This window comes from Megalopta genalis, chromosome 5 (genome assembly GCF_051020955.1).
Source record: "Megalopta genalis isolate 19385.01 chromosome 5, iyMegGena1_principal, whole genome shotgun sequence".
NCBI classification, from domain to species: Eukaryota; Metazoa; Arthropoda; class Insecta; order Hymenoptera; family Halictidae; genus Megalopta; species Megalopta genalis.
The window spans coordinates 15,527,299-15,551,626 of NC_135017.1; the positions used below are offsets into that span (position 1 = coordinate 15,527,299).

The 24,328-nt window shown below is 44.3% G+C and overlaps 4 protein-coding genes and 2 long non-coding RNA genes across 19 annotated transcripts in view; 3 read left to right on the forward strand and 3 right to left on the reverse strand.

The window, feature by feature from the left end:
• On the reverse strand, positions 1–6,824 carry LOC143259425 (uncharacterized). The gene is made up of 4 exons (XR_013033318.1): positions 6,507–6,824; positions 6,019–6,428; positions 5,696–5,942; positions 1–5,631 (listed from the first exon to the last, which is right to left on the reverse strand). It is a non-coding gene; the product is annotated as an uncharacterized LOC143259425 (long non-coding RNA).
• LOC117226767 (uncharacterized) lies at positions 5,501–16,188 on the forward strand. Of its 2 annotated transcripts, XM_033481430.2 has the most exons (10): positions 5,501–5,611; positions 6,046–6,155; positions 6,809–6,919; positions 7,644–7,826; positions 7,994–8,258; positions 8,435–8,524; positions 9,168–9,325; positions 13,378–13,470; positions 13,676–13,762; positions 13,833–16,188. In XM_033481430.2, exons 1-10 carry the CDS (start codon positions 5,547–5,549, stop codon positions 14,933–14,935), a joined length of 2,265 nt encoding a protein of 754 aa, XP_033337321.2. In that variant the 5' UTR covers positions 5,501–5,546; the 3' UTR covers positions 14,936–16,188. The 2 variants fall into 2 exon arrangements, with proteins under 2 accessions (XP_033337321.2, XP_033337326.2); XM_033481435.2 differs by lacking the exon at positions 6,809–6,919.
• Acbp1 (Acyl-CoA binding protein 1) lies at positions 10,931–12,619 on the reverse strand. The gene is made up of 4 exons (XM_033481442.2): positions 12,495–12,619; positions 12,153–12,327; positions 11,855–11,969; positions 10,931–11,552 (listed from the first exon to the last, which is right to left on the reverse strand). Exons 2-4 carry the CDS (start codon positions 12,165–12,167, stop codon positions 11,413–11,415), a joined length of 270 nt encoding a protein of 89 aa, XP_033337333.1. The 5' UTR covers positions 12,168–12,327; positions 12,495–12,619; the 3' UTR covers positions 10,931–11,412.
• Positions 15,633–24,328, reverse strand: part of LOC117226771 (uncharacterized) — a 16,217-nt gene continuing 7,521 nt past the window's right edge. For 3 of the 13 annotated variants that reach the window (XR_013033307.1, XR_013033305.1, XR_013033309.1), the window contains 9 exons: positions 21,992–24,266; positions 21,524–21,897; positions 20,708–21,468; positions 20,527–20,638; positions 18,704–20,446; positions 18,547–18,639; positions 17,418–18,356; positions 17,062–17,318; positions 15,633–16,947 (listed from right to left, as the gene is read on the reverse strand). This is a non-coding gene — a long non-coding RNA (uncharacterized LOC117226771). The remainder of the gene's footprint in view (positions 16,948–17,061; positions 17,319–17,417; positions 18,357–18,546; positions 18,640–18,703; positions 20,447–20,526; positions 20,639–20,707; positions 21,469–21,523; positions 21,898–21,991; positions 24,267–24,328) is intronic. The other 10 variants (XR_013033312.1, XR_013033314.1, XR_013033313.1 and 7 more) reach the window with 10 other exon arrangements.
• On the forward strand, positions 17,433–19,327 carry LOC143259423 (uncharacterized). The gene is made up of 4 exons (XM_076521588.1): positions 17,433–17,578; positions 17,828–18,094; positions 18,507–18,538; positions 18,885–19,327. The coding sequence occupies exons 1-4, from the start codon at positions 17,433–17,435 to the stop codon at positions 19,325–19,327; spliced, it is 888 nt and encodes a 295-aa protein (XP_076377703.1).
• Positions 21,151–24,328, forward strand: part of LOC117226766 (uncharacterized) — a 13,511-nt gene continuing 10,333 nt past the window's right edge. The window contains exon 1 of the mRNA XM_033481428.2: positions 21,151–21,291. Within this exon, the coding sequence (XP_033337319.2) occupies positions 21,209–21,291 (83 nt within the window). The 5' untranslated portion in view covers positions 21,151–21,208. The remainder of the gene's footprint in view (positions 21,292–24,328) is intronic.

Below are 24,328 nucleotides of genomic sequence, written 5' to 3' on the forward strand. Positions count from 1 at the left end.
TACTTCGCAATCATTTATTTACTAATGGTTATCTTAAATACTCCAAACACACTACTATTGGTGAGAATCACTGGTCTTTTTGAGTTGTTGTTCCAGATACAGTAATCTTCAATGAGTTATCTCGTTACAAGGATATCGCACGATCCATTATTTCTCTTTGCAACGACTATGAAACTACCGCAAATTCCAAATGATCTCTCTTCGAAGATTTCTCGAAGGATCCTCCAAAAACGGTCTTTGGATTAGGTTTATAATATCGATCCGGACCCCGATTAAGTATCACCTACGATATATTCCTCTATCGACAAGTTACAATTTGTATCGCATTGTTGCTTACAGGTGTCATCTTTTGCTACATGGTATCGATTCTTTGTTAAAGTAGCCTTCGTTAAAGGCCAAATTCTAATACAAGAAGTTCCCTTCTCGAGCCATTGCGAATACACGGAGCGAAAAGTCGCTCGTAACGATCTTCTTACTCCCATGACACGAAAAAATACTATGGCACAAGGACAATAATTAAGATACAATTACAGCGTGTTTTCTCGGGCGAGCGTGCCGGATCTCACGATCACGAGCTACTTTAAAGTCCGCAGGCAGGACACGATCGATCAAAAATTATCGCGTCTACGCGACTGTTCCCTTTTAATTGCTTCCATTCTAATCGAGTTTCCTCGAGATCGCTGCTGCATTTATGGGACTCTAGCGAGTCAGGTGGTCGCTGGTTCGTCTACCAGAGCGGACTGCGGTGATTTCGTAACGGCCAGCGTTGTTTCATTATCAAACAATAATGACTCACTGCTACATGGTAGCCAATTATGCGTGCAACGGAAGGAAGGAGAAACAAAGAGCGGCACTTTCGCGTCTCGTAGCTGATAATCGTTGCTAGTCGGCGAACAATTAACACCGTTCACGGTGAACATCTAAGTCGCGTAACCGCCATGAACTCTGCTACGATATCAATCGGAGATTAGTTGAGCCGATTAAGACGAATTCGGAACGATAGGATCCTCGAGTGCGGCTAGAGATGACGACCTCCCCGACGAGAATTCTTTACATCGTTAACCGACGATGCACAACGTTGCACCGGCTCTATTTCTGGCACCATTGATTTCTCCGTGGTTACCGTGTAAATAGATTATCTAGCTGGCATCGCGTAATATTGTGTAACGTCGCGCCATCGAACAGAACCGAACGGAAGGGACCGTTTACCCTTTTTCACGTCGGAGCGGTTCATTGAGATCCACGCGAGTTCGCCGCGGCGGCGCGTATCTTTAGGAAGAGAATATGCAACGATTGTTGCGCTAGGTCGGGGCTAGAAAATGTCGGTTAAAAGGCCAATGAAAGGGTCTAGGACAGCTTCGACGGCCGTGGTTAATTTTAGTTGCTTATTGCCGCTGGCACCCCAACCACGAGCGCTCTTCTTCGCTCCTCTTCTTCTTCTACGGTCATGAATTTTCTGTTTGTTCGCATCTCCGTATGCCTTAGCCCAGACCCTAAGTTCTTCGCTCCTCCTCTTTCCCCTATTCTTCTTCTCCTTCCCCTTCTTCTTCTTCTTCTTCTTCTTCTTCTTCTTCGGTTACGAATTTCCTGTTCGCTTCTGAGAGCTCTGTGTGCCCGAGAACTTAGGGGAACAACGAACCGAGCGAACAAAGAGCAACGGAACGAGAGACAGCGTGTATTTTAAACGGACAAGGATGCTGGGAACCGTCGTCCTTCTACTCGGCGGGGACAAACACGCGAAATCCTTTTTCCTCGATACATCGCTCACTGCCCGAATATGTAAAACTGACGTCACACCTTCTTCGGAGAGCGCAAAAGGACGCCCACATTCTCTATTTGTCTTTCTCTTTCTCCCGCACTCTTGTCCTGCCTGAACCGCTTGTTCACTCGATTGCTTTTTCCGTGGAAAGCCGCAGACGATCTCGATCGATCGCGGCCGATCGTTTCCTCGATCAACGATCCTCTAGTTCTCAATCTCCGGGACACATAAATGAAATCGTTTAGGATCGACGTTTCGAAGACGACGAGTCGATAGAGCATGGCCTGGCAAGAAAATTTGCACAACTTTTATGTAACGGTTTGCGAGACCTGGCATTGTCGCAACAACGATAACATGGATATACGTATAGGCACCGGTGGTATCTCGATGAATATTAATCGACGGCGATTAGAATTGGACGCAACTCCGTTACCGTTCGAAGCAAAGATGTGCCTTCGACGATAGCTAGAGAATAATGAAATCGCGACGCACTACCTAATACGTTGGATTCACGAGGCTGCGTAGGTCGCCGGTTTCGCGAGCATGCTACATAGTTATCCGAGGACTATATCCTCCGCCCACGCTTGTTTAGTCTTTTCTTGAAAAACTTCGTGTTCGATCCTCGAAGTCTCGCTAAGCTGCGGACTTCATTTAATCCCGGAAGCTCCTGCAATCGAACAAACGGTCCCGCGCTCCTATCTCGAACTAAAATCAACCTTTTCATGGAGGATATTGCACAAGCGATGTCGTTTATCGAGGTTTGTTAAACGTTGCTCGGATAAAGCAGATAACGCTTGTCGACTGGTCGCGTTAGTCATATCGATCGGCTGGTAACGGCTTCGCAATCGCGTCGGGCCACGTGGTGGTACATGTATCCTCGATTGCCGCTCAGGGGCCGTATTTGGCGGTTCGGTTTGATCGATACCAACCGGACAGCCTCGCGGTTTCCCGTCGTTTCCGCGTTTCACGACTATTGCCGCGCGAAACCGGAAGCGTTGCGGTCCGCAAACCCGTTTCTTTGCTGTCTTCGACCTTTCAGTGGACTCCTTGGCAAATGGATCAGCCGGACAGAGGCGAAAATCTTCCCGCAAACCAAAAGGACGCGCACCGACCAAAGGAACTACGCGTTAGAGAGTTTCCTCGGACACTTCTGTTATTCGAAAGCCGTGTCGATATGGTCCTTTGTTCCGTTATGGACAGGTGCGCTTTACTTAGTAACGACACCAGTGGACACGGTGGGCTTCGGGAAACGTAGCTTATAATAAATCTGCGAGTATTCACGCGATAATCGCGGGTTCCGTGAGTCACGTCGCTTTTGGAGGCGATTTTGGCCTGCCTACACGGTTTGCTCGTCCCAGGTAGAAACGCGAAGGGGAACAGTCATCGCGACGTGGGTCGTTGTAGGCGTTTTTCCAACAGTTTCGCCTCGAGGACCGCGTCCCCTGTCGTGCCATTGTCCTTAGATCCTGAACCGACGAGTTTCGTCGCTCTCGCATTCACACCGGTCGCGCTTGCTCCAGCTCGCTGGCTCTTGCCCTTTGCCCCCGCCCGAAAGGTATACATTCTTAGACTTTGTTCTTCGAGGGTCAACGTTGATCTTATTGAACCTAACAGCTAATGGCTTCACCTGGCTGCTGGTAAATTGGCTGCAGCACCGAGTTTTGTTCGGTCAGTAACAGGCTCTGCCAGATCCAGCCTGGTCAGCTTCGAGCCGGTCGAGAAGAAAGTCAATATCTTTGGAATCCTGGCTTGCTGCTTGTGCGCTTTTTCTGCAGATCCTGGAGAGAGAAAAACGCTGTAGTTGCCAAATTATTCGAGGGTGCACTCTAGCACGGTCGAATGGGAAGACTAGAATGCAGCAAACTCGAACTGGATCGACGTGTGTGCTACGCGAAGCGAGTCTCTCCGTCTCTCTCTTTCTTGAAAGAAGGAGGAGCCAAAGCGGGATAACGTAATGACCTCCACCTCCGTGTTTCGAACTATTTTCGATACACGTCTCGGCTAACTTTAGCGTTTTCATTGGTCCAGTCGTGTTTGACTTTGAGCCGCGTTTTCCGTTCGAGTAGTCCGCCACGAGCCTCCGTCCTCGTGAAACCGTCTCTCTTCGGGAACAACCGGTTTTCCGCGTGTCTCCTCGCTTCTCCACTTTGCCGGTGTCATAACCGAATGCACTTGTGACTCGTACGAATTTTCAAGCTTGCTCATCTCCGGGGGATTCGCGTACAGAGAGCGATCTGGTAATTATCCGCACTGCAGTTTCGCCAAGGCAGTCCCCGAAGAGTCTTCCGGGCCAAATCCGATGACTGCATTGCGGACGATTGCTCGATCGGTCCGGTGATCGCAGTCTAGTCATGTTCTCGAGGGAGATGTCCACGTCGCTGGAAAGTGTTGTCACGCTAGGACCATAACGGTGATCGGGGATGGTGTCGATCCGTGCCAGGTACGCGAACGATCGGTGTGCCTCTTCAGGATCTGCAAAGTCGATCGACAGGTTTTACAAAGCCGAATTCACGGATGGTGCAGTTCGAAGATTCACGAGTGGCCGAGCCATTTATACGCGGCGACTATTTTCAAAACAGCGCGTAAAATTAACCCGGCGCGGTGCGAATATATTTCCGCGGACTGGAATACTATGATACACACAGTACGGGGGGTACTATTTCGGAGAGCTGACATATCTAGTTCTTTCTAGGTGTCTCCGAGCTTGAATGGAGAATTCGGACTACGATAAATCCTTGTCACTTTTCCAACAAATTAACGCAATCAGAATTTTCCGTGATGACTCGTCCGGATCGTCGGCTACTTCCTCGATTCTTGCTCGTTTCTACGTAGAAATTGCCAGAAATCTACGCTAATAGAATTCTTCGAACACAGAGATCATCGTTATCTTGTACTATCTTAGAATTTCATTGCAGAACTTCTTGTCTATCTGTTCCTCTATTAATCAACCTTCGCAATGAAATTTTGTCGAAAGCGTCTTTCATAATCTTTAATAGAACCTAGATAATTTTTAATCTACAAAGGGTAGTGTGCTAAGTTCGCAAAGGAGCCGACAAAATCGCAGATTCGCAATCCGTTAATCGTGTTTCGCCTTTTAATGGCGCACTTGAACCCTTGCCATCAGCCTTGAACCCATTACCGTCGCTTTCGCTGCTTTTATTCTGAAACGTGTGCACTTCTCTTCGTGTGTTCCTCTCCGTGTCGGAAAGAATGTCCTGCTCGCGCGAGCGCGACGTTCATCGAGAGCTTCCGAGGAGAATCTCTTTGCTGCTGATGGCAACAGGTGGGCGGTCGAAGGTTCCTTTGACACGCCGGGAAGCTTTCGACGATGAAAGTGTTCTAGAAGTCGAACGCAAGCTCTAGAAAGTCGTCTAGGAAATGTTAGCTGCGTTAGACTCGCGGTGTTACACCATTCTCGGTGAATAATCGAACGAAATCTGCCTGCATCACGGTTCAACAACATTCTCAGCCAAGTCGTGTGACGTAGTCGGTGACTCACGTGCCCACATGGCAGATACAAAGGATTCACGCTAGAACTAACAAGCGCTTTGGTCTACAACGGATACAACGAGCACATTTCCGAGAGTAATCCATGGATATTTTCTGCTCGCGGTTATAGTCGGATGTCCAGATAGTGCAATTAGACATCCAACCCTAGGTTTTAACGACTTCTGTTAGGCATTGATGTCATTTCCTAATTGGCCTGCTAATTGCAATAACTGTTCTCGCATTGTTCGACAGGTGGTTGTCTAAGCTCTGACATCCCGGGCACGAGCATACTTGAACGATGGTGGACTACTACAAGATACTCGAGGTGCAACGGACCGCCTCCAGCGGTGATATCAGGAAAGCGTGAGTATCTTCTTGCGAATCTGAAACAAGAGCCGATTATTATTCGGTAACTGTTGCGCTCCGCGTTTTCTGAAAAAAACTGACAAAACGATTCCGGGCACCGGAAATAGGCCCCGACTATTTATTTTCCAAGCTGCGGACGCAGAAATGCTGGTCCATGAGAGATTGAATGAATGGCTTTTTAGCCCCCGCTCCGAAACGCCTGGCACCGGTCCAGGAAGCTCTCTTCAAACCACAGTTCAAAAGAGAACAAATGTATTCTTTTTAATCTTTTACTGATCTATGACGAGCCTTATCCTAGCAGCTTTTGCTTGAATTTTTACACCTGGACCTATAAAGCATATAATTTTTAATATCTCTTTATATCTTCTTGTATTTTTCATACAATAAGAATGTGTGTGACATACTGAACTGATTTCCCGGTTGATTTGTAGGTACAGGAAATTGGCCCTGAAATGGCACCCAGACAAGAATCCAGAGAACCTGGAAGAAGCGAACAAAAAATTCAAGGAAATCTCACAAGCGTACGAAGTGCTCATTGATGGTAAGTTTTATCCAGATAGCTTGCGCTACCCCGGAAGAGCGAGTTTCTCTCTATGGTTTGTCCAAGAATCACTTCCTCTCTGTGGCTTAACCGAACTACCTGGCCAGGCAGAGCGTTGCGATGCCAACAAGAGATGAACCAAGGGAGCTCCTGCTTGTCAGCAAAGCCGAATTTCGCATGAGCCTTTCCTTTCAAGCGGTCTCCAAGTAGTACGACTTATTCTGGGAGCCAGCGATGCGATTCGATCAAGCATACACGACCGCATCATTAGATCTAGAACGGATCAATTGATCTTTGTCAACTGTTTCATAGGCACCGTGGTGTTGCGAGCTATCACTGAGAGATTGTTACCAAAAAATAATACACGTTCGTGTTGGTAGAGTGATTCGCAGCTCCACTGTGCTTCTACAGTTTCCTGTGTCATTCTTCGAAACAAGTTTCCGTATAGGTCTGACCCAGTGGCACAGGTACCTCTTGTAAAACAGGAAACTGGAAAGCCGACATAACGACTCTAATTAGCAACCGAAGCATCGCTGTAATAACGACGAGCCAACGTGTACCGACGATTATTCTTGGGGAGAAAAGAGATAGTCAATTAGAAATCTTTGTTTTTCCGGACGATCTGTTGTGACCCGTCTGTGCTCGGTGTCCAGATGCGAAGAGACGAACCTACGACCAACGATTGTATCAGAAGGCGTCGTCGAGGCCCGGTCGTGGATTCACCAGCCGGAGTTACTTTGACTCTGCTTTCCAGCGATTTTTCGGTACCACTTAAGAGAAAAAAGACTTTGATAGAGTCAGAGAGAGAGAGAGAGAGAGAGAGAGAGAGAGAGAGAGAGAGAGGCCAAACGTTGTTTCCTTCCATCTACTCTTTTTCTATTTCCTTTTGCCAACCTCTTAGCTGTGCAGCAAAATTTATTTAAATAACAAAAGTTAATTGTATTCTTCAAGTATACTGGTTATAATACTTCCTCACGATGAGTAATATGCTTGTACAGCTAAAAGGTTCGTCATTCGCCATTTGTTTTTTTTATTTGGATAAACTTACCGTAGAGCTTTCGATAAACAGTAGGATCGAGGAGATATTTAATGGAGTTTCTCGATGGTCATTCGCATTAGTGCACGTGGAAAAGATACTTTCATCTTTTTCACGGTGTACGAGGCGCCGTATTTGCAGTTAATAATTGCCTGCTTCTAACCACCGCTTGACCTAACGAGAGACATGAGATCTTGTTGTTCCGAGAGACTTAACGAACAATTTTGTATTCCATCGAATGTCCACGATTGTTCTCTTTGCTCTGGGTTTGTTGTTACGGTGATGTTCGTCGACCGATGTTGAGAAATTATCCAAGCAGTACTATACTAACATCGCAACCCTTGCAGCATTCGCTTCTTGGAGTTTGGAGCATCTAAAACCAAGCGAAAGCGTTTGTGATTTCACGACGATCCTCGATACTAATCGTGGTTTTTTTTTATACGATTTTACAGAAAAGAAAAGACGAGTATATGACCAATATGGAAAGGAAGGTCTTCAAATGCCGGGTGGCAAGAGGCGGCACGAGGACGAGTTCGACACACACTTCACCAATACGTTCGTCTTCAGGGATCCTGAGGATGTGTTTAGAGAATTCTTCGGCAGTACTGTTTTCTCAGATTTGTACAAGATGAGTGGTAAGTGGCGCATGCGTAAGAAAAATTATCAATGTCTCCGTCGATGTACAAATCTGCCGAGTACAAGAAACGAGCGAATGCAATGACCATGTGTGATTAATTGAATAATAATTGACAAAAATCCTCGAATTTTTGTGATTAAAACAATGTTATTAATTTTCCCAAAGTCTTCAACGGAGGCTTCCACAGGCATAGCCACCCGAGCAGTAACAGCATAAGTACATCCTTGTTCACTACATTCGGCCCCGGTTTTTTACCATACAACGTTTTCGAAGGTGCGTCAGGACCGATCAAATACACGTCATTCGATACGTTCACTAACTTTGACACATCCCGTGCCGGGAGTGGCGGCGGCGGCGGCGGCGGCGGCGCTGTCAAGAGGACAAGCACATCAACTAGATTCATCAATGGCAAAAAGATTACCACGCAAAAGTAAGGGAGCATATTGTCCTATTTGACAACGCATTCCCAGCTGGAATCGGGTGAAAAGCACGCGCATCTTTCAAAAATCTTTGAAAATATGAAGTATATTACCAGCTGCGAATGCGTGAACTTTTATAAAAAAAAAGAAAAAAAAGAAACTAATAGTAACACCGATGTTTCCACAGGGTTTACGAGAACGGGAAGGAGACGATAATGTCCTTCGAAAACGATGTGCTGAAGTCGAAGACGGTGAACGGCGTGCCAGAGTCAATAACGTACAGTTAAATCACAGATCTCTAGAAGAACACGCTCGCTCGATCTCTGCTCGACAATTGAGAAATTCCTGTCGTCGTTCACGTCTGCGAGTAATAATCACTGCGATCTGCCGAGACGTTGTTCCTGCTACTAAACTACCTGACAGAGAGACAAAACAGAGAAATAGAGAAAAATATAATCGTTGATTCGACGTGTTACCGCGGCTATATATTATCCCAATTGTCTCTTCTCGTTTCTCGTCGGCAAATTCCTGTTGTAACTTTGTTATAAATACACGGTGTACGCATCGAACCCGCCTCTCCTACGCAACGTACAGGAGATAGAAAAACAGAGAGACAGAGAGAGAGAGAGAGAGAGAAAGAGAAAATAAACGTATATACACACGTTCTATCATTTGTGCAGCAAACGATATCGAAGCAGCGATTACTCCGCGGCAGTATGCGACTCGATGACAGTGGATTGGAATCTTTTAACTCGAGCGATCGCGATGCAGTTTCTATTTAAAAAACAAAACACAACATAAATATGCTTAAGAATCGAGACAGGCACTCTTTAACGACAACCTTTAAAACTTTCGAGCAAGCTGCGAGATTATTCTACCACCGAGTTTTTTGTTCCCGTCACCTTCTCTGTTTTCACCAGGTTCGACGGAGCATCGACAAGTCGCCAGCTATCCGACAACGCCAGCGACACCGCGATGGCTGGCCAGAACTCGAGAACAGTCCACGGTGATCATCTGAAGGCTAGCAGAATAAAGACGCATCATCATCCACCTCTCACTAAGAAGCACACAGACAAGAGTAAGAGAAAATAGAGGCCACAGTTCCAGTCTTTCTTTTTCTCATTCATTCTACCCTCTTGTTCCGTTACACTTCTTCTTGATTCTGTTCTTCGTTGGTCTCGCTTCGTGTTTTACTTATCCAACCGGACTCATCCATACGCAAACAGTGAGAGAACAAAGCAGTATTCGTATATGCTACCTGCTAATTTTTACTTAATCTCAATCTTAATGAATTGCATATATTACTTATAGCAGTGCTTTTTAACAACGTATCAAAATAATTCTTCTCGAACTCCATTCAAAAGCATTAGAGAATAGCATACGAATATTTTCTATCATCCCCCACTGTACATGCATACATACATACATACATACATACATACATACATATACGTATATACCTTATACACACGCGCGCACATACATATGTTGTGTATGCCAACTACGATATCGATGTAAATTTCCGTTTCTTTCCTAATTAACGCTGCTTTCGCTGTCGTTCAGAATAAGGGAACGTGTTCGGTGTCGTGTGGTTCCTCGGGGAGAAAAGGCGAGCCTACGCGAAGAAACGAGATGCATATTTATTAATTTAGTATCGACTGGTCTCCAATCTCTGTTCGGTATTTTTCAATCAATAAAAACAGAAACAAATTCGTTGTCAAGTTGTACTTGTTTGTAAAATTATCTGAAGATCGTTCTCTACTACTGGTGTTGTTCTCAATAAGAACTTTCTCACGTGTCTTTCTTTCTTTCTTTCTGTTTTTTAAAATAATAAAGCGGCTGTTGTTTCTGTTTGAGATTCGACACCGTTTTACGTTCATACGGTAAGTTTTCGCTTGACTCTAGTTTTTTTAGAAGATTAATCGATTCGTTATCTTATAAGTTTAATTCGTAGACTGCGAACCGTTTATTCAAACATAAAACCGTTCTTTGGATCGGTATACGACAAACGAATGGAATTAGAATGTATCAAGAGTTCCGTCAGTCGGAAACCAATTAGAAAACCAATTACCCTATAAATGCATCCGCAGTCTAGTTATAATAATTAATATTCCCAAGTCTGAAGAACGTGAAATAATCTGGGACTGAATAAAACTTGTCGAATGAGTCCACAGAACCAAGCAAATTCATGGAGCAGAAAGAATAACCAGTGCTCTTAAAAACTCGTACGATTGTAATACCGATTATTGTAGATTATATATTTGAATGACACCGACCCTATCTACACTGTGGACATCAATTTCTTCTTTATCAGTATGAAATGTTCACAATGTATGAATGATGATGTTGACGTTAATGATGTGTTCCTTTTTTAGTCGAACCATGAAAGAGGGATACAGAGAAGGCTTAGGATTTTTTCTGTTCTGTCGCGATGTTTACCTAAAAACACTCAAATGTCGTAATATTATTTCTTTTCTCTTAGTTAGTTTCTTGCGTATGTGTATATAATGATAAGAAAGAAATGTTAAACTTACATAAAATACATTATTAATACACGCTAGTATATCTCTATTATTTTATTCTTTTTCTCATTTTATTTGTCTGCTAATTCCAAATTATAGCTTGCTGGATTGCGTTTGAAGATGGAGAATAGGTCATGGTACCGGTCTACTAAAAAGATGTATTTCCTTTTATTTACTGCAATATTGTTTATTATTTTTTTTATTTTGTTTTTATTAAGTATATACTTCAATGCGACTATACAAGCTAACTAACATGTGTAAAATATTCCTAAGAAAAAGAGAGATTATATCTCATTATAATATCTTCGTCGTCATCAGCCTTAGCAAAGTACAAGAGAAGTATTTGGACGAGTATGTCTGTATCAACGACACCGAATATGAAATAGTCGTAGAAATTTCATTGTCGAGATCGATGGTCCCCGATTCATTGATCGCGGATCATCAATTCTTCGCTATTCCACATTCTGTATAAAAGCGTGTTTGCAACTGTTGCACTCTTGAGTATATAAAAAATGAACTAGTCTTGGGATCCCATGTTGTATACGCGCATTGGTAAGAAAATGGAAGATTCAAAAAACAGTAAAATCTCTGTGTACGCGTGCAATAGTTATGCAGCATATACAATATCTTGTGCAAATGGAAGTTACTTTTTCCCAATGGAAGCTACCAGTTCAGCCACCTTTTGAATATAGTTCTCCTTCGCAGTTTCTTGGCTCATGCCTTTCTTGCGGTCCCAAGCATCCCATTTGGCTTTGCCTTTAAAGTCTAACATGCCTGGCCTTGCTGGAAAAATAATTACAATGTGAAAGAAATATTTTATCTCAAGAGTTTCTCTACCTGTACTAATGATTTAGATTGTATCTTAAGCTTCTCTATAATTCTCAACATTCCTGTTCATCTCGATTAGCATTGCAAATTATGCAATGACCATTGGTTTCTATGCTGCGATGATCAAAGGTCAAGTATTCGAATACTACATTTTATCTAACTAGACACTGACACAATATGTTTTTATAATGTACTAATTTCGTGTAATGCAATTGAATTGCACACGTTTCTACGAGATTTGAACTTATTTGACATACTTGTATTGCAATCTCCCACAGTAGCCTGTTTGTACAATGAATATAGTTCGAGCATATCAGCATCTGAAGGTTGAGAACTCAGTTCCTTGACCTCCTCGGCTGCCTTGTTAAATTTCTGTAAATGATATTTCTGTTAAAACCAACAAACATGCCAAATGCGATATAAATTATAGACGAGAATATTGACTGCAAAAACAAATGCTAAAAACACAATGTAAACGAACCAAACAAATAAGATCACTAATTAAGATATATATATATATATATGTATGTATACTGAACACGAGGGTATATTTACTTCGTCTAGAGACATAATTGTTCCGTATCTATACAGAAATTCTTTGAAAATCAGCGACCCACGTTGTTTCCACCGTGCGTATTAGAAGACTACGGAAATTTTGCTGTAGCGTCGTCATTTAAACGTCTCCCACTCCTGACTTTGCCACCATACTGTCCACGATAACTGCTGATAGCTTTTCGAACAGAAAAATCTACAATCACTATGTGTTATCATGGTGTGCGTCGATAACGTTCGCCAAAATAAATTAGACAAATTAACGATATACACAACGGAAATTCTAATTTAAGTCCAAAACGTCGGAAACTCGATTACATTGAAGACGATAAGGAATGTATGTACCTTTATTTACAATCATGTTTATTCGAAATTCGAATTTGGTACATAATGTAACTTCAATTTAACCTTAGATGTATAATTTGCTGATGTATGCTGGATGATGGCGTCATCAGCACGGAGTACATACATAATAAGTATACATTTGTACACCGTGGTCATCAGAAAATCGCATAATCGAAGAATATTTACAATTATTTGAAAGTTCACGAAAGGTAATCGAATCATTTTCAAATATTCTCTACGATATTAAGCATGGCCCTAAATAGTAGACTATCTTTATAGAGATTTTCAACGAAATTTCACAGTGAATTCAGATCACATTTGCAAGTGAGACTTACAGAAATTCGACGTAATCCTAAATGCATCGGTCGACAACGTAAATCCGAATCGATTTTATCGTGTCAAGCAGCGCATTGAAAATTGTATGCAATAAAATTCTGGCTTGTTTGATTTCTCGTTATTTGAATCCTAGGTAATCGATTGATCTCCTTTACCGCAAATTTCGTAGACCAAAATCGAACAAAGTTGCGAACCCCTGTGCTTACGAACCCGCCATTTTCTCATGGTTTCGAAAAAACACATGCAGATGACACTGGTGGCGGCGTAATCACTTCCACGTAAAAAATGGCGGACTGCAAGGGTGCGTTTTGTGATTCTTCTCTGATGAAATAATAAACTATCGGTTCGAACTGTGTACAGTTACATGAAACGATCTCGATTAGCTATAGGCAGAGAGCCATCGGTATCGAGTTTCTCTGAAAGTCCAACGTTCTATAGATGTTCCTAGCAGAATATTTACTCACGTTCAATTTCGACAGATTGACCAACCAACATTGTTTGACAATCGTTCTAATTGTCCTGTTTATCTGTTTAACTGTTTATCTAGAGAGCAACGAAGAAACGAGCAGACCGGCTTATATTTTAAAAGTAGACCCGCCCCAGGAATCGTCGGTGGACCCGTCTAAACACGCTACCACTGGTAAATAGAATCTGATGCTTTTTGTTTTCAACGCGTAATTGTTTTCTTTACAGCCTTTCTTTACTCTTGCTCACACGACATGCCTCTCCCATGCATACTAGGGCAGTCGATTAAATCTGGAGCATTTCTGGTTCAGACATTTATCTGTAAACACACAGGTTATAGTCTGCACGGTTGGATGCACATTAAGAGTGGTTGCATTTAGTTTCAGACAAAATGGAGAGTCCACCATCCGATAATAACACAGAAGCATCTTCATCGAGTTCTAACAAGTCTCCCAGTAAACCACATTGTAAGTTCTATTGTCATCGATGATTTACTAATCAAGGACCATAAAAGTATTTTTTACGGTCTCTTTATAGATCCGATATTGGCGGCATCAAAATTTGGCAATCAATTTGGGAACAATGACTTTACCAAATCGTTAGCTAACAAGAGAAGATCGTCTATACTGAGGCCTTCGCAGTTGGGAGCTGTGACGACTAGCCCGCAACCACTTAGCAAAACGTTTCTACAGCCAGCAAAGTTTCAGAATCCGTTTGCTAAAGTAACGGATGATCCCGTTGAGGAGAAGAACGAAACCTCGCATGAGAATAACAAAATCGAGGAATCAGAAAAGGACAAAGAGAAGGAGAAAGAGGTAGAAAAAGAGAAAGAAAATGAAAAAGAGAAAGAAGAAGAAGAAGAAAAAGTAGAAAAAGAGAAAGAAACAAAGTCCGAGGAGAAAACATCGGAAGAGGCACAGTGCAGGTTCCTGCCACTCGGTGCGGGTACGAAGGATAACGAAAGTAACAGTGTAGATAATTCGGTAGCGCCCAGTACCTCAGAACCCAGCTTCGTATTCGGTCAGAACCTGAAGGAACGAGTGATGGTAGCGAATGATACAGAGGTCTCGGAGAACACGTACGACAAAGATAAGAAAGAGGAAAGTACGAACGAGAACGGTTCCTCGGAACTGTTGTTCTCCAACGCTCCTGTCGCGTGTCGTCCTACGACCAGACCAGGTCTGACCTTGACGCAAGCGGCGCAGGAACTCGAAGAAGCGAACCGTGCGAACAAGAGGAAGTACAATGAAGTGACACCGTTGACCGGTGAGGAAGGAGAGACGAACGTGTTGCAGATAAATTGCAAATTGTTTGCCTTTGACAAAGCCAGCGGCAGTTGGCAGGAAAGAGGAAGAGGCACCTTGAGACTGAACGACCGGGACGATGAAGAGTCCCGTTTGGTGGGCCGCACAGCCGGCACACAAAGATTAATCTTAAACACGAAAGTATGGCCCGGCATGACGGCGGAAAGGGCAGCACCAAAGTCGCTCAGATTAACGGCGATGGACGTCCACGGTGCTATCCGAATCTTTATCGTCCAGGCAGCTCCCAAGGAGATCGAGCAACTGCACAATCTTCTGCAGCAGCGGCTGAAACGCGCCCAGGAACGTCAACCGAAGAAGATGGCGACCGATCACTGACAATCGTTTAATCGACGCTGTGAGATGTTTCAGTTTGGTTCCGGTACGCTCTGGTACTCGGAGGTCCGCGCAAGAGTCGAATGAGAGAAGAACGTTTCAGATATCAGGCCCTATCTATAATAGTACACACGTGCGCAATAGAATGGCTATGATTTGTGCCTTCCCTTGGAAGATTTTAGATCTCGATCTCGATCCCGTGGCACGCGCCTGGTCCTAGACCAGACAGGAAGTTGATCAACATGCGACAACAAAATCGTAGATCTCCTCTGTCTCCTGTTCACGCAGACTACATTGAACAATTAATGGTCGTTTCATAGTTTTCGCGGTCACGGAATGCCTCTTCTGATCATTCCCAATTTCTTTCACGAGTGGAATTTTTTTTTCTTAAATGCGTTGGCGTACACACACATACACAAACATACACAAAACACTGTGCGTGAGTCATTTAGATAGACAGTTTTTGATAATAGTTATAATATACATAGTTAATACGGAAGAGTATCATGGAAGAAACGAAGAGAGAAATCATTAGAAAAGGAACCGAGAGACAGCAACGATGCAACAGCGTGTCGTACTTTTAATTACAGATTCCTCTGCAAGGTTTGTCATAAACCTTTATCATAGCGTTACCTTTTGTTTCATTATAGATTTACGTTTCCGGTCGGCTATAGTAATTAAAACTGTACGTACGAACGAATACCGTCTTAAGTTCATCTTTATTTAGACGCGTAGTTCTGCCGTGAGCAATCAAGACATTACGAAAAAATCGCACACGCTCACCGAGAAAACGATTTTGTTGCACATCGCATACACACGTACACAAACATATACATATATGTACGCCGCGAATCTTCAACATTCTTGCGAGCACAAAAAAAAGCGAGGAACATCGACGCGTGTACGAGTGTCGAATCCCTGTAACTAATTGTACTTTAATTTGTAAATAGCGCCAGGCAAGACCGTGTGAAGTTGTATGGCTGTGTTCAAGGCGGCTCCTCTCTAACATTTTGCTTAGCAATATATTTATCAATCATGTTTCGGCCAGGTAACGAGTATACCAGGCCGAGAGCGTTATCGTCATGATTGTTTTGCGTGACGCGCCGGTAACGAACTATGGGAATTACTTAACGCGCTAATCACCGATACGATCCACGAGTAACTACGTTTCTCTGTATTTGCTGCATACAGAAACAAAATTCACTGTACACATCGTTAATTACATTAACTAAATACAAACGTTTGCATAAAAAGTCGACGCCTGCATTCCAATTTCCTCCTTCAACTCAGAAAAACCAGCGAGACGTAAAGGGAATTGTTCACGTTAGTTTCCTCGTCGACCAACGGGTTCCATATCGTCTCGCAGTTCGTCGCACACCGAATACCGGAGGAGACGGACAGAAACGCGACGATAGAGGAACATTGTCGAGCTCGATGCTACATTGGGAATAGCGTAAAGCTGTAAATATTATTATTAAGATGTTGGATTCGAACGACGATAAGAGTGTGAGAATAAGGTATCGGGGGACTGTTCCAGGCTGGAACACTCGAATGATCATCGGGATCTAGAATATTTTCCGCGTGCGGCGCTAGGAGGCCTGATGGCGGGCAGCATTCAACAGGCTGATATTTATAGATTCGAGAGTTTCGCGCAAACCTACAACGTTTTAGGCGTCAAAATTCAGTTCCTGTGTTCTCGACAGCACCGTATCGATGATCCATGGACTTCGGACCGCCGTGGTGACCGAGACTCTCTGTATCATCGTGTCCTGTTCACCGGAAGCCCTGCGGAAAACGCATACGGATCAATCGGTGTGCATCGATCGACGGACGTGCGACCAGCGGAGACGTGTAGCTGACGTTTTGAACATCGCTGGTACTGCTTATGGTCGCGAGAGATAATGAATCGCCCGAACGAGAACGGAGTCCGAAAACGGAGGAAAACCCGGTTCCATCTACCACGTTCTAGAGGCACTTCTTCGACGCATCGTTTCTTCCCCCGCGCATTAGTCACCCTACAAATTTGTCAGTGAATGAGAAAGAGAGAGAGAGAGAGAGAGAGAGAGAGAGAGAGAGAGAGAGAAAGGAAGCTCCCGTGCGTCGGACATCGTGGGTTTTTGATAGTCTACCTTTTTTTAGATTGTCCTCAAGGATTGGAACAGAGGCCTTCTGTTCGAATCTCCGCGGAGGCTGCTTGCCAGCGCTGCCTAGTCGATGTTGATGGTTGTCTATCATTGCCAATAGCAGTACTTGCAAACGAATATCAATCATTATCTTGTTTATCCTCTATCTAACGGTACAACCGCGTGATCGTTGATTCCTGAAGAATGCTTCTGGGCGACCAACAGAAAACGCTCCCGAGATGCAGACCTTCTAGTTTAGGGACCTTAAAGAGATAGTGTTACGATTAGGAATTCTCTCTTCCCGACGAACTTTAACAGATGAGGAAGAGCAGACTTATATTCTCTAAGAGTGAGAAGTTGACCTTGAATCCTTCAAGATGATGTTCACCGGAGGCTCCCACGCCAAGAGATGGAATACCGGTGGCAGCGCGTCCTCGAACCGGAAGTCCTCAGCGGATCGGAAGTCATCGGCAGACCGTAAGAGTCCGCAGACCCGCGCGCCTGCGGAAGGCTACATTTACAGGTGAGCCGGCCGGTACGTAGTCGTTGAAAACGGTATACCAGAGTTGGGCAAATTTGATTTGTAACATTCGGATGTAATATCCTGAAAGCTCTTAACATAGTCGAACAGAGTATAGAAAATCACTATACATTGTAGTATACTTATTCGAGTAAACATTTTGTCCACTGAATGCCCAACTCTACTGTACGACCGCATCTACAATTAATCAATCAGACTATCCTTGATTCCTGATCGAAATTAATATTTCAGGACTCGAGTTCCAATTTTAAACCCGGCTGATTTGCCTCCGTCGACGTCCACCGGCAAGACATACGTGTACAAGACCAGGGTCCCTAGAAGGGACGTTGCTGCGGCGGTTGCAGTTGAACAGGGGATCCATGAGAAGGTTGGCGGTGCTATCACCAGGAGAAGAGGAGCGGTGAAGCAGAATAAGGTGCATGTTGTTAGGGGCCATAAATTGGTTGCCAAGTTCTTCAGGCAGCCGACCTTCTGCGCCTTCTGCAAAGACTTTCTCTGGTAACTGTTCACTGCTTTTCAACCATGATCGGACGTTTGCTTCTGGATCAATGGCAGGTATTCGATAGGTAGCCGACGAGGCGACTATTTGTCGAATATCTACAGCGGTGTGTTAGCAAACGAATTCCTGAAGTAAACAGACGTTCATCAAAGTACTCGGGCCTAGTTCTAACGCGTAGTTGGCTGCTAACAACACGGAGCGGGTCTCTCCATTTATCATAAAATAGCGGCTGCGGAACGCTGTGGTTTTATACAGATGCATCTAAAAATAGACTAGCATTATTCAAGTATCGGCCACTTCGTGTTGGAACGTGTTCGCTGATTAATCTAAAGCGTGCGCGCGCGCACTCTCTCTTTCTCTCTCTCTCTCTCTCTCTCTCTCTCTCTCTTTCTCTCTGTTTGTCTGTCGCAGGGGATTCGGCAAGCAGGGGTACCAGTGCCAAGGTAAATACCGGAAGGGATCCTTGATCCAGTCTATTATTCGAGCCTGTTCGACATCCTTGATCATCAGGATAGTTCTGCCCATCCCAGGGTGTTGCATGATCCTGAATGAAATACCAATGAATGCAAAGAATAGGAGCTTACATTTTAACTACCAATGTTTACTACCTTCTCTGTAGTTTCTTAAGAGCGTTCTCCAAATATTCCTGCGACTTCTCCGAGGTGCTGCATGTCCCTGGAAATAATGTCGATGAGAGAGCAAAGAACAAAATCTTATACCTTAACCGAAGAAGTACTTGTCTTCCAACGTTTGTCTTCCAACTAACGATGATTTTTATGCGTGTTTCAGCCTGCCAGACGGCGGTGCACAAGAAGTGCCACGACAAACTGTTGACCAAGTGTCCAGAGAGCGGGAGGGAATCGGAAAACACGATAGTAAGTGTCTTTCACTGGCCAGAGATTCGCGAGGAAGTTCTCGAAGAGGGAGCAGCATCCAGAAAGACACGGCCAAGACTGTTCCATTCCATCATCGGGGCTCGTCGAAAATCGAGCAGCGTTTTCCTCGAACGCAGTCAATCTTCTCTAAACGGAAACACGATTGTTTGTTTGCTCGGCGATGCAGCTCCGTGCATCCACCTAGATCCTAGCTTGATTTACGAAACTGCCTTCTATTTTCACGCTCGATTTTCAATGATCCTCAATACCACACACGCTTGTGGAATTTTTCCATCGAAAACTGTCAGGTTCCTATATCGAATATTCTGCAACCTGGTCGAAGATTGGACAGAATAATTAAACATTTAACTGTTGACACTGGATGGATCTTCGATCAGGTCGCCCCCGTTATCTCTCGGTTCAAGGTACAAAACTGTTCGAGACGTATGAGTCCGATGGATCATCATCCTTCCTATTTATACGATCTGCTCAGGCGGAAACGTTCTAATTCTGTTGATACTTGTTCAATGGCAGTACTTGAGGGAGCGTTTCAAGGTAGATGTGCCTCACAGGTTTCGCACCCACACTTTCATGTCGCCAACATTTTGCGACCACTGCGGATCCTTGTTGTACGGCCTGTTCCGGCAAGGGCTCAGGTGCGATGGTAAGTAGCCAATACAGAAGTGTCCTCGGCAGCCCTTACCGGTTACCTTCACGAGCCTCGGAACCATCGCACGGTGCGATACTCTATCGATCTAAGAGAATAAAGATCATTGAAAACGTTGTTCTACGAAGCAGATACATTTGCAAAATTCTTTGCTATTTCATACGATGGTAATATATTTTTGTAATCGAAGCTAAAATAGCTGCGAGTCGATGCATCACGAATGTTAAATAATTTTGTAACCGGGAAAGCCCAGCTAATTTTGCTCGAATGGATTGTTGAAATATCGCACGGTGCTGCGATGATTTTATACAAGTATAACGCCAGTACGGATAGGAATATACTGTCAGCGACGTGTCTGGATCTTGCGTTTCGGTCCCGACCAGTCACCTGTCCATTTCTATATTAAATTGTCCGTAGAACCGAGAATAGCAATCGTCGTTCGTCGCGCTGGCTATTTCAAAGTTTCCCCGAGCTTGATCAACAATGGGCGTCAAAGAGAGAACGACTTTTTGGCTCGTTCCTCGAGAAACAATCCACGAAAACCGCGTCCGCGATCCGTCACCGCTTGTCTCTCTATGCTTGCGCGTTTCCCATTTGCATGTGTATATGCGCGCGCGCGCGCATGTATGTGTGTGTTGTTCCTCGCATAAATATTCGCATAACACTCCCTCGCTGAACCCTCGCCGAAAATTCGCGTGGAACGTTTCTGGCATTCGTTGCAACTTGCTTACGTTTGTCGTGAACCGCTTACTGCATGTGAAAAACCGTTCCCTAATTAAACGGCGATCGACAAAGGAATTCCTGGACTGCTAGATCACAGACAATAGAGCGATTAGCTGTATAGACCTGCAACCGAAACGTTCTGCCAACAATCGGAATTTCAAAATACCTCTAATAACGGCTCCCTTCCACTTCTCTAAACAAAAACAATACACGGCTCTGTGCATATTTTTGCGCATCGATATTCTGCAGTCTCCATTGCCTCTGCTTTCGGCAGCTATCTTGAACAGTATCGGCACGAGGATTCGTGGTCCAAACGTTACAAGTTCTACTAGCAAATAAGTACTCACTGCATCTCGAAAAGATGTCCTGAGGCAAGGGGTAACATTGTCAAGCTGGAGAGCTGGCGAAGCTAAAGTTCTTCAAGATTGTCTTAGCGGAATCGCCTTATTCTGTGGATTCAAAAGCTTGCGGAGAACCTCTTTGGAGAACAGTGCAGAGAGGGAGAAATCTGTGAAATATTCGTTTCGCAGAGACTGTACGGGTTATTAGAGTCCAGCTAGTATAGTTAGGCGCTAGGAAAAGTCTCGCACACTAGACTTCTATTATTACACTGGGTCGCTGGCTTCGACTCAGTCGGTGTTGGCTGGCTGAACCGCGAGAACGTCTCCGCGAACACCTGAGGGAACGCGAGTCTGCGATTCCGCGATTCCCTCCGACGTGCTGTGTCTCTCAGTCGTCTCGAGATAGTGGCGTGGAACAGCTGCCACCGCATTTTCACCCGGTGCTCGATCACCCGCGATCTTTTATCTCGCACGTGAACACGCACACGCACTCTTTGGATTCCCGCGATGCCGTACTACGGGGATGGGTTGCCCTATTACTATGGGGGTGCCTTCGCCAACCACAGTTCGTTAATGACTGGGACGCCCCGGTAAGCCAATCCATCTGCAACCTACATACTCGATCCGCGTTTCTACTTCTACTTTTCCTACTATACCCCATAGGCTGCACCCTTTACCGGGGACCATTGTTTTATCGTGGCAAGTTCACATCTTCCTTGATCGGTCTCTTTTTCTTTCGTTTTCCCATGTTGCCTGCGTCCACGTTTCTACAAAGAGACACCTCTGTACGATTTTTAAAATGGAAAAGCTTTATAAAATTACTTTTTTAATATTGGCCCAAACGATTTCAGCCTTCCTGAAGTATTAGAAGAATCACGTTGACAAAATCTTAAGACAATTGCCATATGTTGAAGTTATTAATAAAAAATGCTTTCTACATTTTTCATCTGGATTTGAGAATTTATAAAACGCGTATCGCATTATTTTACGAATATTCTAGTAAACTAATCCTTCTAATCGTTTGCTCCACTTTTTAACAAATTATTCCATTTTATAGTACAGAAACTTCTCTCTAGGAATACTATAGGCAGACTATTCGTGATAAATCCTTCTAGTTTCTTCTTCTTGCAAACACATCCTCCAAATATTTTCCAGCCTCTTCTTCAGCTTCTTCAGCTTCTTCGGTGAAGTTTACCCTGAAACGGACAGTATGTTTAGCGGATATAGTGGAACAAAGAGCAGAGTAGCCTCTAGAGAGATCTTATTTTTGTTCGCGAGTTATTTGCACACCTTGCAGACAAGTATAAATATTTTTTGTAAAAAATCCCTCTGTTTGCGAATGCCCTCCCGTCTTCGATGATGGGATTTTCCTAACAAAGTATCCGCCAGCAGTAAAACAATATTTGAATCTCTCTCTCTCTCTCTCTCTCTCTCTCTCTCTCTCTCTCTCTCCCTATCTCTCTAAATGTTTACACAATCGAGAAATAGAGATATTTGACAGACGTTCCGATTTCTTGAGAAAACGGTTCCTCCGGCGGCGTGCTGTCATCTTAATTTGTTCTAGCATCGTCTGTCAGGCAATCTGGTTTGTTTTTCCTTCCCCTGAGATCCACGAATATTCCTTGGCGAATATTCCTTGAACTATTTCCGATGTTTCAAAATTATTTTAATCTTTTTTTGCGAAATTGAAAGAACGTCGGCTGCAACAGCTTCGGCAGTTCTGCCGTTAATAAAGCATAGTACTCGTTCCTCGGATGCAATCGCGACAGTCGTTCGAAAATAGAGATGTCTCTCGGTCCTCTGAACGCTTGTTCCTCCATCGAGCCTCTATTTCCGTCCCTTTGTTCAATATCCGCAGCACCGCAGACAACATTCCAAGAACAACGACAAACAAACCCCTTTCTCACGTTCATCGTGGAAGCTTCTCTCCTTCAAAGAACATCCTTCAACAGTATCAACCCCTTGACATACGAATCGAACGCAATTCGATTTGGCCTGGCACAAAATTTCACGTAAACGTGAATTTCCGTAAGCTTGCGAAAGAATCTTCGTAGAATGGACGTTCGCTGATAATGGTAAATAGTGTTTAACCCCACTGTGTACACCTACGTTAGAAATAGATGACGTCTTTGTATGTCAAGTAGTTCATTTACAAAGAGTTACAGCAGTCCGCATACTTCTGCTATTGAGAGCAATATTGGTGGCTTCGGAATAGTACCGCGATCTTGGAAATCGGTCGGGGCGTTTTGGCAAGCGGCGGATATGACACACGATCCGTCAAACCCGGTAACTCATTAGCAGAATGTAACGGCGGCGATTAATCCGTCGGTCGGTCGGTCGGCGGATAAATCACGCGATCTAAGAGGAACCAGGCGTATTGGATCGCGTTGCGCCGAGGATCGCAACGAGAACCGCATATCGGGAAAACCTATCGGCGTAAAAATAGCGCGGCTGCGGAAAATGTCTGGACCAGCAATCTCTGCATGATAAAACCTCGGGAACGCGAACACTCCCACTGCCAAAAAATATATTGCCGCGGATACACCGGCGCAATTACGCTTCAAGTCCGACGGAAAGATTGATGGTTACGTTTGCGCGACTGGCAGAACCGGTGGCTGAAGCGGTGGCCGAGAGGAAGTTACACACGCCCGATGAAAACATAGAGAGATTGCTCTCGAAATATTTTCAAAAGCCAGACGCCGAAATTTTCTGCAGACGCTTGCAGATATTAGATCATCCGAGAAGACCACCCTCTTTTACATAGTTTCCACTCAAACTCTTGGCAGAGACCTAATATTTGAATAAAGTCGCCCTGGAGGTAGTCTGAAAATGCGACGATCGGACACCGATACCGCCCGAAGGTACTCCCAAAAAATGGTAATAAGAGAAGGTGATGCATCTGGATGATAGTTCTATACTTTGCGAGCCGTTGCGTTATGCAATCGGAATATCATTTGTCTGCTATGCAACAGCCTGCGATTGTTCCTACATTCGATCGATCTAGTTTCTTGCAATGCGTCGAACCAGATGATCCAGTATTTATTCCGCGAGCAACCAGTCGAATCTCCTATCTAAAACGAAGCTCGAATTAGTACCTTTGAATATTTTCAGTAATTAATAGATAAACAGAAATTGAAAGAAGAAGTAGAGTGGAATAGCTCGTAGGTAGTCGAGTCATCGTATGTGATAATATGCAAAGGGTAGAAACATCTCCGCAATGGTTCCTCTGTGTCATCATCCGCCACGCGTGCCCATTAGCCTCCGGTGTGTCATCGCAGACATACGACCGATTCATGAATCGATTGGCCTGTCAATCATCCGCGGCCATGGCCGGGCCAGAGATCTAGAGGCATGATCGAGCACAGTTAACAAGTGTTCTCTCGATTCTGCAACGTAATGCACCGCGAAAACAGAGCTCTGGCATTGAAACGATGCGACGACAGGACAGAGAGCTTATCAAGCTGTTGCGTCGGTCCCTCGTTGCCCAACCTCGTGAGTGACTTGCAGCTCCTTCTGCGAGCTGCGTCATAGATCTTTAAGCTCCTCTAGTAAGCTCCCAGGATTCCTATTATCGAAAAGAACACGGTTTAAGTCGTTGCGTGCTGCAAGTTGCAGGAATTGTTAGAG

Bases quoted from the DNA above. Each gene is read 5' to 3' on its own strand.
- LOC117226767 (XM_033481430.2), top strand. From the start codon at position 5,547: ATGGTGGACTACTACAAGATACTCGAGGTGCAACGGACCGCCTCCAGC. The intron at 6,156-6,808 runs GTAAGTTTTATC...CTCGGTGTCCAG, and splicing joins GTACGAAGTGCTCATTGATG to ATGCGAAGAGACGAACCTAC. The intron at 13,471-13,675 runs GTAAATAGAATC...GGTTGCATTTAG, and splicing joins GTCTAAACACGCTACCACTG to TTTCAGACAAAATGGAGAGT.
- Acbp1 (XM_033481442.2), bottom strand. The intron at 11,553-11,854 runs GTATGTCAAATA...TTATTTTTCCAG, and splicing joins TGTGGGAGATTGCAATACAA to CAAGGCCAGGCATGTTAGAC.
- LOC143259423 (XM_076521588.1), top strand. From the start codon at position 17,433: ATGATGTTCACCGGAGGCTCCCACGCCAAGAGATGGAATACCGGTGGC. The intron at 17,579-17,827 runs GTGAGCCGGCCG...TTAATATTTCAG, and splicing joins GCGGAAGGCTACATTTACAG to GACTCGAGTTCCAATTTTAA. The intron at 18,539-18,884 runs GTAAATACCGGA...TGCGTGTTTCAG, and splicing joins GCAGGGGTACCAGTGCCAAG to CCTGCCAGACGGCGGTGCAC.